This window comes from Engystomops pustulosus, chromosome 4 (assembly GCF_040894005.1).
Source record: "Engystomops pustulosus chromosome 4, aEngPut4.maternal, whole genome shotgun sequence".
Classification (NCBI taxonomy): domain Eukaryota; kingdom Metazoa; phylum Chordata; class Amphibia; order Anura; family Leptodactylidae; genus Engystomops; species Engystomops pustulosus.
Window position 1 is genome coordinate 155,094,332 of NC_092414.1, and position 16,047 is coordinate 155,110,378.

Sequence of the window (16,047 nt, forward strand, 5' to 3'; positions counted from 1 at the left end):
GCATGGTAAGCGCCGAGCGCGTACCTCCCTGCGCCGGCTATAAAGTTTAAAAAGTGTTTTAAACCGCGATACCGCGGTTTAAAACACTAAATAAAATAAGCTCCGGCACCAGCTCACCCTGAGCTGGTGCTCGGTATTGCCATCGGAAACCTGCCACTTCAAGTGGTAGGTTTCCTTTAAAGAAAATCGTCCATTATGATAAACCAGAGACACTTACTGATTGCTCCAGGTACTGTGACTTTGGTTATGTTTTTATATTTCTTATCCATGGCTTCCTTTTAAAAATTGTACTAATGGCTATGGGGATAGTTTCCAGAGCCCCTCAGTGATGTCTTTTCAATTGTTGATACAAGGAGCAGAACATGTCTCCCCTCCCCCTGCTCTTTCCCTTCACCCTCTGCCTGTGTAATCTGGCAGTGGCAAAAGTGCAGGGGGAGGGTATACCTGCTCTAAGACCTCACTGAGGGGCTCTGTGCCCCTCCCAGAGCCCCTCAGGCTCATAAGCATAATTTTAAAAGTAGATTTTAGAAAGGAGGCCATGGATAACAAATATATAAGAAGATAACCACAGTCCCGGTGCCTGGATCTATGAGTAAGTGTCCCTGGTTTATCATGATGGATTTTGATTGTTTTCCTTCAGTCTTTGATAGATAAATGGTCCTTAACCCAGGAAGAAGAGAACAAGGCCCTGCCAGAAAGCTATCTTTGTTCAGCCATTTTGTACATGTGTTACACAGCTAAAAGCTGAGCTCCTAAATGGAGAGCGGTTTAGGAACTCCTCCTCACGCCCAACAATCCATGACTTTGATGTAAAATCTCTTGTAGATCCATGTGGACAAATCTCATGATTGATAGATTTTCGATTAGTGTCTGTGGCTTCCAGTATTCCTGTTCCCAGTGGTGGAAGTACCTGAGGGAATAAAATGACTGGATTAATTACTTCACTTCTCTTCCATGTCTAGTATCCACAATTATTGGACGCGCTGCTCTCTAATCTCCACTGGAGAATTAGTGCAGCTTCGGAGGTTAATACCTCTTTGCCCTGTTTAAGTAATTTCTCTTCTCAGTAGAACTTGCATTTCCATTATCTTTCCCTTCAGCTACACTTTGCAGCTCATTTCCTTTTTACCTCCTACTAGTGTCTGTGTACTGTCTGCATCCTGAATCCCACAATGCCCTATTCCGCCATCCCTTTATACAGATGCATCTCATATGTGCTTGGTATGATGTGACAGTATGTTGTTCGTTTCTCACAGCAATGGTTAAATTCCACATGAATCTGCAGTGAAAAGTGACATGCTGTGCGTCCTATGTGTGATGCTGCGTGCATAGTGCACCATGTACAGCTAGCCTAAGTGTTCTAGAAGGATTTTGGCCACTGTTTTGTATGACAAAATGGCATAATATTTAGGATTCATCAATTTTCCCCCTCCCTTGCCATGTGATGTCCTCCTATTCTGACAAATAGGCTTAGTCATAAGATTGACAGCTAGGTGTTTAGGTTATCTCACACTTGGAGTATAGCAAACAAAGTTGTCATAGATGTGATCAGTAGCTCTGTGGTGAGAGGGCCTTCCTCCATAATCCATGCTGAATAGTCTTTATATAGTGTGTGTGCCACTAACAGGGCTTGTATTTCAGCCCTGATTCCTTGTGCCGTGCCCCCACCAGCCCTTTCACAGGACACTTTCTCCTACTTGCCTCCGTCTAACAAGTGTCCTTGTGGAAACGTATAAGCGCCATCTGTTTTCACACTGAACCTGTTCTGAATGTGCAGAAGTGAAAATATCTTTACAGTAGAAGTAGCCATCTGTTTTCTCGCAGAAAGGGTTAATCCACAGGCAGCTCTAGAAATATATAGTAGCCCCCTGCGGTAACAGATGGGTTAAACAAGCACGTACAGGATTTTACACAAGGTCTGTGTGTATAATGGGGGACTGGTAAAGTGCTCCATAATGTGATTTACAGTGAGACGTCTATATGAGCTGCGGTAACAGAAGGCTTGCCATATTCCAGAGCTTCTCCCATGAAATTCGGCCAAGGCTTGGGAAAGGATGTGACTGTGTGGAAAGCTGTCCTTTACATTTCCATAGAGCTACACGTACACCCTGGTCATTCACAGGATTAACACCCCAATCCCCATCATCTCTTATATGACCCGGTGTCTGATTATACTTCCTATCCCCTCTTTTCAGGTTGGCTGTAGTTAATGATGCTAGTAAGTGTCCTGTAAAGCTCTATGAATAAGATAATGAAATGGTCAGCATTTAGTGGGATGCGTATATAATCCCAAAGCATGGCGGCTTATGTGACGTGATCATGGCTCATCATTTCATCTTGTACAATATACTATGAATCCTTAATATCTGTGACAGCCTTATTCAGTATAATCTTGTGAGATCAGACAGCCTTTAATTATGGGGCGAGATACTGGCTCTCTTTGCGAATGACTTGGTTTCAGTGATTACTTCAGCACTTCTGTGGGGGCTATAGGAGTGGCTATATGGACGGATTGGGTCTCCTGAGTAGGCTTTCTATAGCAGGACACCTAGTGCCAATAGGTACATGTGAGGGAGCATATTATGAGGCCTTAGTGAGGTTGGGGTTTCCAGGATCCCTGCTGTAATGTGACTCATATCTACAATGTTCTGCCTCCCAGTTACACCAGTCTGTGGATCGTGCCCTGTGTGGGATGAATGATGCTATCATGTGTCAGGTTTATACCACCATGCTCTGTTATTCATTCCATAATTTCTCTAGCCAGAGTTTGAGGCATTGCAGTGAAATAAGCATTTTGATACAAATGTTGTCATAATGGTTCTGCTGCAACAAAGAGATGAGTTACATTGTATCCAGCCATAGGACGAGGCACCCTGTAATGTGTGAGCCATCCTGCCAGCTGTCGCTTCATGTACTGGTGATTGTTACTGTATGTGCCCCGGCCTGGATCAGCACAATGACATCTCTGTACTTCTCTTATGAATTCTTCTTTTTCATAAAGAAACAAATGATTCTACAGCAGGGTCTCGGTATGCATAACATTAACAAGCTAAGAAGAAACATTTTAACCATTCATTGTGTTATTTGTGTCCCTTTTCTCTCCATGATCAGATAAAGGTCCAAGATCTTGCAGCAATCCTAGAAAGGTTCACATTGCTAGGTATTGGAGGGTTACTGAAAGGCTACTGGCTCAAGGTTGTCTAGATCGGACATATTTTAGGAGACAAGTGTGTGGGTTTTTTTTTTTTTTTTTTTTTTTTGGATTTGTCATAATTGTTGAAGTGCATATAAGATAAAACATGTAGTAAGATCCTGTAAAGCTTCAAAATCAAGCCTCATACTAATGAGCTACAAGTGCTCTAGTTTAATTCTAAAAGTAGTTTTTTAGAAGGCCTAGGATAACAAATCTATGAAGTTTACAGTCACTGCTTGGATCTGCCAGTGTGTCCCTGGTTTATTATGCTTGATTTTGATAGTGGATTTCCTTTAACAAATCCTCATCTGGGGTGTGTGGGTTTTTTCTCTTAAATGGCCCTTTTAATCACAGGTGTTTATTCCACCATCTTTTAAGGTTTACCGACAAGACCTTTTGACGTTGGTTTGTAGATCCGGTTTTCATGTGTAGCTCTTTGGCCCTGCTAAGTATAGGTGAAGTAATACCAGATGTTCTGCACACATCCCTCTGGTAGTAATGCCAGGAATATATTAGAGGGTGTTTCTGGCAGATCTTGCTATGGCAGAATAAGAATGGAAAAGTCCTGCTTTTGTTGGTTTAATAGTGTTTGATCCTATTGAATTTCCCTTGCCGCATACTGACTTAACGGTTTATATGTTCTGCTTTTCTTGTAGACTCGATGGATGAGTTCTTTGAGTATGAAGCTGAGGATTTTTTGGTGTACCTGGCTTTGCTGATAACAGAGGGTCGCACTCCTGAGCATTCAGTGAAAGGCAGGACAGAAGGTCTCCATTGCCCTCCAGCACAGTCTAGTCAGCCTGTGGCCAATAAGCATGAATGCTGTGATAAGGTGCTGCAGGTAAGTGTCCTTTCAATTCATTACAAAAACTCAATTCATTACAATACATTTTTAACAGACTTAACCGATAAACGGTTAAATATTCTCTACCTATATATATTCCTGGGGCTATAGTCAGCCTTTTTATTCATTTTCCTATGCAAGTTTGCATTGCATTTTATTTTTTAACATTCAAGGCTAATGGGCTCACACCAGGGACATGTTTTATGGAAAGTACAATTCTTGTCATCTATAAAAAAAAAAAAAATTTGCATAAACCTATTCTGCCCACCCCCTTCCTTGTGGTTACATTATTTTTATTTGATCATAACTTTTTTTTAAAGATCCCAAATAACTATTCATGGTAAGATGAATGTATCCACCACTCCCTGAAGACTGAGCAGACACTTGTCAACTGCCGCCCATGTATTTCAGCTGCCATAAAGTGCACAAACCATGCTGAACTGTCTCTACAGACAAATGCAGGAAGGAAATCCCCTTTAATAGAAGGTCATAGACCATACCAAACTATATTACACCGCTATCTCTATCAAACAGAATGATCTGCCTAAAAGGGGGTCATTGTGTGGTATCGGCTAGGCTTCACTAGTCAGATTGTGTATTGCACATTGTAAATTGCATGTTTTCTTTTTCAGTGTCGACAAGCTAGGAAAACTAGGTCTGAGGTGACCCTGTTGTGGAGGAATAATATTCCTATCATGGTTGAGGTGATGCTGCTACCAGACTGTTGCTATAGTGACGAAGCATCTGGCGCAGACGGGAATGACTTGAACGATCCTGCAATGAAACAAGATGCCCTCTTACTGGAGAGGTGGACCCTGGAGCCAGTCCCCAGACAGTAGGTTTCCTTTTCCTGACCAGTCTTTCCTGGAGTAAACAGCTGACATTGTTCTTGGAGGTCTTTCTGCATGCATTACCCCCTTTGTTCCTCCATTTTGGATTTTCTTTTTAGTGCCAGGCATCACCAGAAATTTACGCATGTGGTATTATGCCATTAAATGCCCATTGTGTCTTATGCTACATCTCTGAACATTTTATCCATTATATTTAATTCTGAAGATATAATCAAGCGGCAACCTGCATATAACTAATCCAAGAACCCAAAATGTTGGATTTGTGAACCGTATTGACAACCCAACTAACTTTTGACCGTCACTTCAGGGATTGATTATCATAGAAAAAGATTTGATGTGGGCATGGCCAGAATAAGGCATTTTGGAGCCCTAGAGCCCCCCCCCCCCCCAATAATAAAATGAAATTACTATGTCACATGTAGGCTTAGATCGACGTCAAATGAAAAAAGGGCCTGGTCGTTAGGAGTTAAACAGGAAGTACTATATGGGTGACCCTATTAGGATCTTTTACTTGCCCTGTAAAGTTTCTTAATAGTGGCCAACCCCTTCTTAAGTAGGTTTCTTTTCTAGAAATCCATTCTATTTTCCACTTCACTATCCCTATTTAAATAAAATATATATCATGACTATATATTATCCTGCTGTTTACACAACTGGTTGAAAGCCTCACAGCAGCTGGGACTGCCTGTTCTGCAGAGATCACTTGGCACCTCGGTATCTTTACATTTTGTGTCATTTTTGCTGGCTCTTAGATGCAAAGTGTCTAACGCAGATGTGAAAGTAGCTTTCTAGACTAGCAGGTGGTGAGGACGGGTCACATCCTCCACTCCCAGTACAGTGACATCTTCACTGGTCACAGCTTGTACAGAACATTTCCATAGAGTTCACTTCAGACTTCATGTACGAGTAGTATGTAGTTGCTGTAAAGTAAATAACCTCTCCAGTAAGATTGTGGCCCCATAATCGTGTGCTAGAAGAAATATGTCATAAAGATACTGGAAACTTCTTTGTTTCCTGATGGCATATTTACTACTTTAAAGCACATCAACCATCAGGTTCACTGATGGTGGATGATTAGTGCTCCCCTCCCCATCTTTGCTTGTTATAAAAAAGCACTTCTATATTCAAATTGGACAGGTGCTAATACTTCACCAGAATTTTATGCACACCCCTGGTCCTTAGTTGTCCCACCTGGCACCGCCTACAGAGCTTGTAGTGATGTCATCGGCTCTCTGCGAATCTCACCAATGCACAAAGATTACATTCCTTGCGCGGCCGGTTGGGTAGCAATGTGACTGCTTAAGGAATATAATTGTCATACATGCGCAAGATTTGCAGAGAGTTGGTGCCCTCGCTGACTCTCTGCAAGCTCAGTAGGCAATGCCAGGCAGACAACACAGGACTGGGGGTTTGAATACATTAAATCTGCAGGCTAATTTGAATATTATAAACGAGTCATTTTATTAAAAATGGAGCCATTCCAGCTCAGAACAAACTAATATTCCAGCACAGGGGGGTGAGTCTGGGAGGTGAGTAGGAATCATCTACCATCAGTGAATATGTTAGATGTCCTTTAAAGGAAAACTACCACTAAACCACCAGTAAAGTTTAAGCTTTAAATTTTAAGTCCTCTTAATCCCAATCGCAATGCAGGGATCACCGAAAAAAAAAAAACTTTTAAAAAGCTACCCAGAACGTGGGTGTGCGATGTTCAACGCTCCTGGCTGCTAATTATTCAGGCCTCCTGCATGATGGAAACCTCCTCTCCCATTTTGGGGAGGGAGGTGACGTCACTGAGGCGTGAATAATTAGCAGACCAGAACACCGGACATCGCTCAGAGCTGTCTTTTAGAAGTCTTTTTTTCAGGCGATCCTGATGTGGCAAGATTAAAGAAAACCGCGCTGGGATGAGGATGAAGAGGACAATAGATGATTATTTGTAGCTTAATTTTAAGGTGGAACATTTTACATGCTCTGTACTGCCATGTGACTTCGGCAAGCAGAGTGAGTAGGGAGAGAAGTGCTCCAGGGGGTGTTTAAAAGTACGAGCCATTTAGACCAGAGGACTCTGACGCCCCCTGGAGAACTTGCACTTGATTGTTAATAAACTTATAGCTGTATTCACTCTGCTGAAAGCTACCCAACAGCATTTAGGGTGAATACCGCTACCAGTGGTAACTTTCCTTTGAGAAATGGCTTTATAAACTCTGAAAATATTTCATTGCTTCACATTCCACAAGCCAAGATTTTTGCTTTTACTAAATATTTTGCCTTTATTTTCTAGGAGTGGAGACCGGTTTATTGAAGAGAAGACCCTTCTGTTGGCTGTCCGTTCATTTGTTTTCTTTTCTCAGTTAAGCGCGTGGTTAAGTGTCTCTCATGGAGCTGTACCCCGTAACATTATCTACCGGTGAGCTGAGATGTTAAACTAGACAGCACTTTATCACATCCATAAGCAAACGACTCCTTTACATGTAGATTCCCCTGCTACGTTCTCGTGTCTGGATAGTGGATGGGGGCAGGTTATCTATGTGACCACCTTATCGCTTCTCTCCTGCTATCTTAGTGTTCATCTAGCTTGGGCAATCCCTAGTTTTCTCAACTTGTTAAATGCTGATTTAGGCAATTACGGTAGTTCCCAATTCAATAGTAGTTTCTACGACAAACCCAAGCTGTTTCTAAAATTATGATAACTTGTCACTTGCTATCATACATAGTTTCTGTACATGGCTGTTCTGTGGGGGTTTATTTTGAGAAGGAGTCTTCTAGTCCCATCCCAGCTGTGTTTTGCTGAAATGGCTATAGCTACATAATGAAAAACCCTGATGATTCCCTATAAAGAAAAAAGTGCATTAGCAAACTATACTCTTTGTACAGGAATTGCTCTGTCCGCAAAGAGCTTTCCCAGCAATGCTGAAGTATTAATCAGAATTTGAGGAAGTTGTGTAAATGCAATTCCTACAATAGACAATGTATTGCAGGGAAATGCCCTAATATGTGAAATGGCTGTAAACAAGATCTTCACTCAAGTTTGATTTTATTTTACAGTATGATTCAGTTTCATGTTTGTGTTTTTGTTTTTGTTTTTTCCAAACCCACAGCAAAAAAGACCTATTAGCAGGAAGTGGTGGTTTTCTCATTTTGTTTCTCAACAGCTGAAATGACTGAATCCTTATCATTAACTTGCACACGACAACTTTAAATGCCACACTAGGACCTATCAGATGCACGTATAAAGACTACAATAAGGGTTCTTACACCAAAACCTGATTTAAGCTAATACTACTTGGAAAACCCTTCTGCTTTCCTATAGAAAGCGACTACAATTACAGTAAAACCACTATATACTTGGATGTTTAAAATTGCATTCAAGGATAACTTCCTTGTAGGTCTGCTGCAAATATAATATATAGTGCACTCAGAAATATGATGCAAGGACTTCCCATCTTCTGGCCAAAATGCAGCGCAGGCACTTAAATGGCTCTTAAAGTACAGGTTCTGTGGTTTGGCCAACAGAGCAGAAATCCTTGCATGATATTTCTGAATGATGCAAGGACTCCCGTCCTGTGTACAGGATAGAGCCTAAATTGCTGATCCGTGGGGGTCTGCATGATGGGGACCACCACGGATCATGGGAACGCGGTGTCCATTGTACCCACATTGTAGCTCAAGATGAAGAGATTGCGCCAGCTACTCTATTCGTTTTTATGGCGCTGACAAATATTGCCAAGTACAGAGCTTGGCTATGTCTGCTGGAGCCCTAAAGATGAACGGAGCAGCCTGGGGAAGAACGAATGGCTGTTCCAATTATCTCCTGCAGAACATGGAGATAAGAGCCTGGCTTCCTGTCTACCGCATAATGAACTACCAGGTGTCTTGCTGGTAAAGTCTGTGTGATGGGTGCTGGACTGCAGAATGCAGTTTGTTGACTTGACTGCAAAATGGAGGCAGGTTGCACAGTAACCAAGCACAGTTTTGATTGTTACTGTATTACATTACACATGATACCTGCTGGTTTGACCTATTTTCCTGGACTGCATACTGCCCTGCAGCCTATGATGTTAAATCTGGGTTCCAGAGCAAGCAAGGCTGACTTGTACGCCTTATCTGCTGATGACCATGTACAGTTTATAAATGTTGGAGGTAATACTTTGTACATGATAACATAAAACAGAAGAGACTAAAATGAGATAATTATCAATTTCAGAGTAAGTGCGGCTGATGGCGAGCTACAATGGAATTTTGCTCATCCACCTACCGAACACGTGTTTCCCGTCCCCAATGTGTCTCACAGTGTGGCCTTGAAAGTCAGTGTCCAGTCTTTGCCTAGACAATCCAATTATCCGGTGTTGAACTGTAGCATCCACAGTAATCTTGGCTTCTATGAGAAGAGGTTTTCACCACATGAGTTGATTGGTCCTCCACATCGAGATCATCAAGAAAGTAGTCAACAAAGTGCTCCTAGTTCTCAGCATACATGTAGCAAGCAGACATGGACTGTTGGATCTGATGGACTACTGCAGGCTAGAACAAGTCTTAGCATGAATCTTACTGTCCCTGCTAGGAACGTGAAGTTGGGTTCTGGATGTGGCAATAGCTGTGACGTTGGAACATCCCCATCTAAGATTCAGTGTTTCAGTATAAGTGATCCCAAAACAACCCTTCAAGGCTCACCTGTCCGAAACTTCAAATCGTTATCCCTGGTTGACATGCCCAACAACTCTCCCATACACCACCCAACAGAGACCAATCCTTTAATAGGCTCCCTCATTCAGGAACGCCAGGAAGTCATAGCAAGAATTGCACAGCACTTGCTGCAGTGTGATCAGAACGCCACACACATAACCAACCGCTCCTTCAAAATACATGACCCCAACCCCATGAGCTGCAAAATATTCAGAAACCCATGTGAAGATGAAAACTTCAATAAGATTGAAACGCCTGTCATGTGTGCTGCTATTTCAGATTTGACTCTAACCCCTGAAAGCAGTGACCGAAAATTAAAAGCTGCTTCAGAAACTCCCATAACTTCCTCCAGACTTAGTTCTGATGATAGAACTTCACCAAAACCACAAGCTAGGCGGAAACTCATTTTAGTTCAAGCCCCTGATCCCATTTCAAACACCTTTCAATGTTCAGTAAACAAACCCACCCCACCAGCATTCTCCATGTTCTGTAAAGAGAATACCTTTATGCCTCCTGATAGAGAGGTAAATTACAGTGAACAGACTGAAAAGCGTATTAGTAAGGGAGCCTTGCATCCCCTCTCCAATCATAGCCCCTTGACCATCCATACTGCCAACTACAAGCAAACCAGCTCCACCGAAAAGCATAATGATGACCGTGTCCACCTTGATAACCGCAAAAACTGTTCAAGAAATGTTGTGGCGTTAAAAACCTGTGATGTCTCACAAACGCCAGAACCTAAATGTACAGAGAATAACACGAGGAAAGCACAAGGGTCTGAGAATAGCAGCCAGCTTCACAGCATTGAAAATCATCTTCTAAAAGACAGGGATGGTCAGAAGGCTAAGGAGACCCCAGAGAAGCAGAAAACCGCTCGGGATGAGAACGACGACCCAGAGAAATGTGACTGCGGTGCACAAGAACAAGCAAGAAATGTCGGAAGTTGTCCGAGATGTGAGAGATTGAAGAATGCAGACCAGGCGGTACGTTTATACACACATTTTCACTTTTATACACTGTATACATTTAATAGATAACATCTAAAAGCTTCTAATAGAAAAGTTTCAGCATCACTTATACTACACCTATGGGAACTATATCTGCATTATACTAATACATTGTGTAGTGCATCTCCCTTTGCATAATCTAATTTGGGATTCTGAAGTCATACAGGCTACATGCTATCTGTTACAATGAAGACCATATTCTTCATGAGCTGGAGAACTTTTTAATTTAAAAACCTATATATGTGTATATGTATATGTTTTAGTTTTTTTTTTTTTTTTTTTTTTAGTTTTACACACTTTGACACTGATCCAAATTGTAAGCGATCAATCAGACCAATGAGTCAGGGCTATTCCTATCTACATTTACACTATATGAAATGCTGAATACTGAATTTCCTTGACCTATAGCCTTTCCTTATTGTAGATAATCCAGTATACTTAATCAGTGCTCAATGAACTGCCCTCTTGTAATGCTAGTTTACATTTGGGGCCATCAATCCTAGATATTGAGAGGTACAGGTCAAGGCAAATATTTCACATGTAAGGCCCATTCATCACAATGATCTTTGTATCCTGGCCTGGCCCATCCATGTATTACATGAAGTGCCTTTTATTTGTTTGGCCAATTATGTAAAATGAAGTGGTTTAGCTGGCTGCAACTATCCCGGAGAATAACTACTGAACGGAGAAGAGGTGAGAACTCCATCTGCAGTGATTGCTTTGGAGTTGGGTAACCTATTAGGTGTATTTTTATGTATCTTTGGACACTAGAGGGAGTGTACACAATATACAGCAGATGTATTATTGTACCTTATAATGTAAACCTTTATATTTCAGAGGATACATGTACAAACAGATACATGTACAAATGGGGTTTACTGTATTTCCTGTGCTCTATCAATCTCTTGACATGTTCAGTAGTAGAATTTAGTAATCTAATAAGAAAATATCTAAACTTGTATATTCCCAGAAGTCTGTAACTCTGCGACCTTCAAATAAATGGAAGAAAAAGGGTTTTCACTCTCTCGATGGGTTCCCTACCAAAGCTTTTCACCCCTCTACAGGTTTACCTTTACTCTCCAGTCCGGTAAGTTATTTATAATTTTTTTTTTAATTAATATTTGTTATTAGGTGTGGATTCTTTAATGTGCTTTGTGTGCATATGGTTTCTTAAAGGGGGTTCTCCAGTCATAGCAACTTGCTGATCAGTGGGGATCTCCTTGATGGGAGATGAAGAGCAGCTGGTCGTGCATGCGCCGGCTGCTCTTAATTTCTATGCTGCTGACAAATATCTGCCAGAGCCATAGAGATGAATGGAGCAGCCGTGACATAAACGATTGGCAGCTTTTGTTATCTACGGCGGAACTGGGGTTCTTCTTTTCCATTACTGAGACCTCCACCGGTTAAGAAGTTGGGCCCTATCCTGTGTGCTATTACTGGAGAACCCCTTTAAACCAAATTGCCATTAAAGGCAGGCTGTCATGCTGGCAGGTTAGAAAGAAGTAGGAGCAAAGCAGTTACATTATTCAGTTTTAAGAGGAAACAAATTCTACAACTTGATATGAATTCCCTTATATTTCCGGCCTTGAGTCCGGTGGGTGATCCTACTCGGTGATCGTTTTTCCCTTTGTCCGTACACAAAGTATTGCATTGCTCATATTTTACTAGTAGGTCAGTTGAGCAGCAATGTAAATGACACACTCTAAAGTTGTAAATGAAGAGGACAAAATCTTTGCTAAAACTGCCATACAAAATACAAGGAAATTTTGATTTCTTTTCCTTGGCAGCAGCTATGGTATTTTTTTGTGAGACGCAGAAATGCTCATAAGAATACAGCTTTGTCCTGATGCAAATCACTGGTCAGACCCACTTATGCTCTGTACAGTTTTTGGCACCAGTGATCTTACATTCATCATCAATATAGATGCACTATTGACTTATTGTGGGGAACGTAAAGCTCTTTACCACCGAATGCTATACTATCTAAGACACTGGGCCTTAACCTTGCCAATCTGCTCAGCTCCTCTCACTCAAACATGCAAGTTGTATGTTTTTATTTTTATGATAAATCTTTGGAAACAACAGTTCATTTCTATGGGGAACTCTGGTGCCCATAACTAGCAATATAGTTTGAAAACAAAATCCACAATATGTATCAATCTAGATCCAGCTACAATGAATGCTGTACTTGTATAGTGCAGAACACGTCTCTTTATATGAATTCTGTGAGCTGGCCATATTTTGATTGGTGGTGATGGTGGCACATTGTTGGTGATGGTGGCACTTTCCTACACATTATGAAATGTGTGCAATGACAATCCTTCACCATGCTGAGATAAGTAAATGAGAATTCTCTTTAATGTGTACTGCATCTCTACCAGATGAAAGAATAGGTTTATCTTGCCTAGGTACCACAAAGAAAAACACAATCTGGGTGTTTTGATCTGGACACTTCCTTACTGCAATTTAAAGGTTTATCCACAAAGAGGTATTTTTATTCATTTGCTTTTTACACATTATGTAGACCTTTTAAGAAATTGTATTAAGGCTTACCTCTTCCCTGTCACTATGGCTCCTGATCCTGCTGTTGGCACCTCAGGTGATTTGGGCTGGATGAACCCTCAGTCCGGCTACATTTCCCACTGTTGTAGTAAAATATGTTGGCTATTAAGATTGATACCATTCAGTGAGGATGAAGAACAGCTCTAAATGATCAGTTCCTATTCTGGTGTCTTCCCTGTATCATAGAGAGCATTACCGCTATGTGATTTCCATGTGCCTTAAAGGGAGAACCCCTCATGGCCCAGTAGAACCTAACACCCATGCTATGCCTTGCAGATATATGGATATACCCTTGCTGCTCATATTATAGTATAGAAAGTTGTTGACCCTTATTGACTTGTAACCCGTGTAATAAACCCTTCTGTAGTTAGCCATCTTCTCTTAAGTCTGCTCCTTGTATTAATGTGCTCTATGTCCCTTTACTCCTAACAGACAACCGCACTGTGAGAAAACAGCAGATGGTGTGGAGGGCACAGACAGACCGCTAAGTTGTAGTGCTCCACCAGCCCCATGTCTGAGCCTTCTTGGAAACTTTGAGGTATTTCTATATATTTTTCTTTCTGTTGCAAGAATTTCTATTGCAGAATGATGTAAACAACTTTCACGTTACATACAACCTGCAGCAACAGACTTTAAAGGGGTTGTTCGACTGTTTTTAAAATACTGGTGGTGGGCCAAGGAAGGGATTTTTAAAAGAAACAAAGCTGTACTCCGTGTCCCGCGGCCTGTTCGTTTACAGGGACACGGAAGCCATCTAGAACCTGTAAGCAAACACTGGGAGCAACATAGGAGGTGAGTACAGCTTAGTTTTTTAAATCCCTCCCCATCCCGCCTCCGGATTTTTTTTTTTTTTTTTTTTTAAACCGTCGTACAACTCATTTACTAGATCCTTTAGGTGCCTCTATGACTAAAGGCTTTGTACAATGAAATCCCCTCTTCTCTCTCTTCAGGAGTCTGTCTTGAATTATCGATTAGAGCCTCTGGGTGTGGTGGAAGGTTTTACAGCAGATGTTGGAGCCAGTGGAGTATTCTGTCCAACACACATGACCTTGCCAGTCAGAGTTTCGTTCTATAGCGTTTCAGAGGACAATGCCCCTTCACCTTACATGGTAAGACTGAAAAAAGTGTTAATGGTGCTTTTTACCACACATGTAACTTATTTTTCAATCCTTAACACGTGACTTTTGCTGGATGTCTACAGGGAATTGTCTTTTTTCGAAAGCGGACTACAGTACTTATTTTTGAGCATAATATATGTTTGACTCCGTTAACGCAAAACTATTGGAATTGGAAATGTGACAAAAAGCCACGAAGAGTTCATGTCTGTAATGTTGTGAAATATGATGATCTATGTAGTAGACATCCTAATGTTTGTTTTTATATATTTTAGGGTAATATTACACTGGAATCTCTTGGCAAAAGGGGATATCGTATACCTCCATCTGGAACAATACAAGTGGTATGTAGCGTTAGTTTACATCTCTTGGTTTTAGATTCCTTTGACATCTGTGTATTAGTTTTATTAGCAAACTGAAGCATTGTCAGTGTATGGTAGTTCCCAACAGGCCCACACTGAAGAATAACGGGTTTGTTGAATTCTACCTCCGTGTCAGTCCTTATGATACGAAGCAGGCTCGTTAGAGATTACAGAGAACCCGTCATGCAAAATAACCCCCCTAAACTAAATATATTTTCATAAACTGCCATTTGAGAGCATTGACTCTATCCCTTCATTATCCCTCTACATGTCTGTAAACCTAAGCAATGAGGTCCTAAAGCTGTATGCAAATGACCTGTGAAATGTCCAATGAAGCATTAGCATATTCAAGCTGTCCACTCTATTCATGAGTGGGAGGCACAGCCACAATGGTGTGAGGCTGTATAACGATGAGCTTCCTGGTGCCGGTGGCCACGCCCCCTGCAGCCTGTGTGTGCCTGTGTGTGTGTGTTTAGGAGAGATACAGCAGCTCCAGGCAGCCATGTTACAGCAGAACATGTCAGATTCCTGTGTAGCTGATGTCTGTGTCTCTCACCTGTATATTAGGAGGATGCAGCTTGTCAGCAGATGACATACTCACACTAGCCATGCTTTACTATACATTACACACAGACATGAGCAGGGGGAGGAGAGGGGAGGGGTAACAGGGTGACATCACTGCCTCTGACCATGTGACCAGCCTCATTTACATGATAAAGAAAAGATGATTTTACAATGAATAATGTATGAAATAACTAGATAAAGGCTGGGATGGGATCCTTGTGAGCTGCTCCAACAGGTAGAGGTGACAGGAGAAGTGACACAGACCTGATGACAGGTGTCCTTTAAAGGAAACCTACCACCACAAATCTACCTATAAAGGTAGATCGGGTGGTAGGTGAATCAATGGGACGTGAGGATAGCCCTTTTAAGGGCTAATCCTCACGTCCCCGCACTGTTTTATAAACTTTTATTACTTATATATGTTAATTTACTTATGCGGCTACCGGGGCGTGGAGTAGCCGCATCTGAGGTTACACGAGGCGGCTACTCCACGCCCCGGTAGCCACATTACCCCTCCTACTCACCATGTTCGGCGCGCAGCTGCTCGTAGCTGCGCGCCCTCGTCCGCCGATCCTGCCGTCTGCGCATGCGCAGAACAGCAGGCCCGCGCCTGCGCAGCCCCGGCTTCAGAGCAGTGACCGCGCAGGCGCGGGCCTGCTGTTCTGCGCATGCGCAGACGGCAGGATCGGCGGACGAGGGCGCGCAGCTACGAGCAGCTGCGCGCCGAACATGGTGAGTAGGAGGGGTAATGTGGCTACCGGGGCGTGGAGTAGCCGCCTCGTGTAACCTCAGATGCGGCTACTCCACGCCCCGGTAGCCGCATAAGTAAATTAACATATATAAGTAATAAAAGTTTATAAAAC

The 16,047-nt window shown here is 42.1% G+C and overlaps 1 protein-coding gene across 1 annotated transcript in view; it reads left to right on the forward strand.

The window, feature by feature from the left end:
- The window catches only part of ATOSA (atos homolog A), a 28,592-nt gene that overhangs the window by 10,052 nt on the left and 2,493 nt on the right, over nucleotides 1-16,047 (forward strand). The window contains exons 2-10 of the mRNA XM_072148198.1: nucleotides 3,850-4,034; nucleotides 4,670-4,872; nucleotides 7,173-7,298; nucleotides 9,096-10,557; nucleotides 11,552-11,668; nucleotides 12,990-13,069; nucleotides 13,576-13,681; nucleotides 14,094-14,252; nucleotides 14,534-14,602. Coding sequence (XP_072004299.1) covers nucleotides 3,850-4,034; nucleotides 4,670-4,872; nucleotides 7,173-7,298; nucleotides 9,096-10,557; nucleotides 11,552-11,668; nucleotides 12,990-13,069; nucleotides 13,576-13,681; nucleotides 14,094-14,252; nucleotides 14,534-14,602 — 2,507 coding nt within the window. The remainder of the gene's footprint in view (nucleotides 1-3,849; nucleotides 4,035-4,669; nucleotides 4,873-7,172; nucleotides 7,299-9,095; nucleotides 10,558-11,551; nucleotides 11,669-12,989; nucleotides 13,070-13,575; nucleotides 13,682-14,093; nucleotides 14,253-14,533; nucleotides 14,603-16,047) is intronic.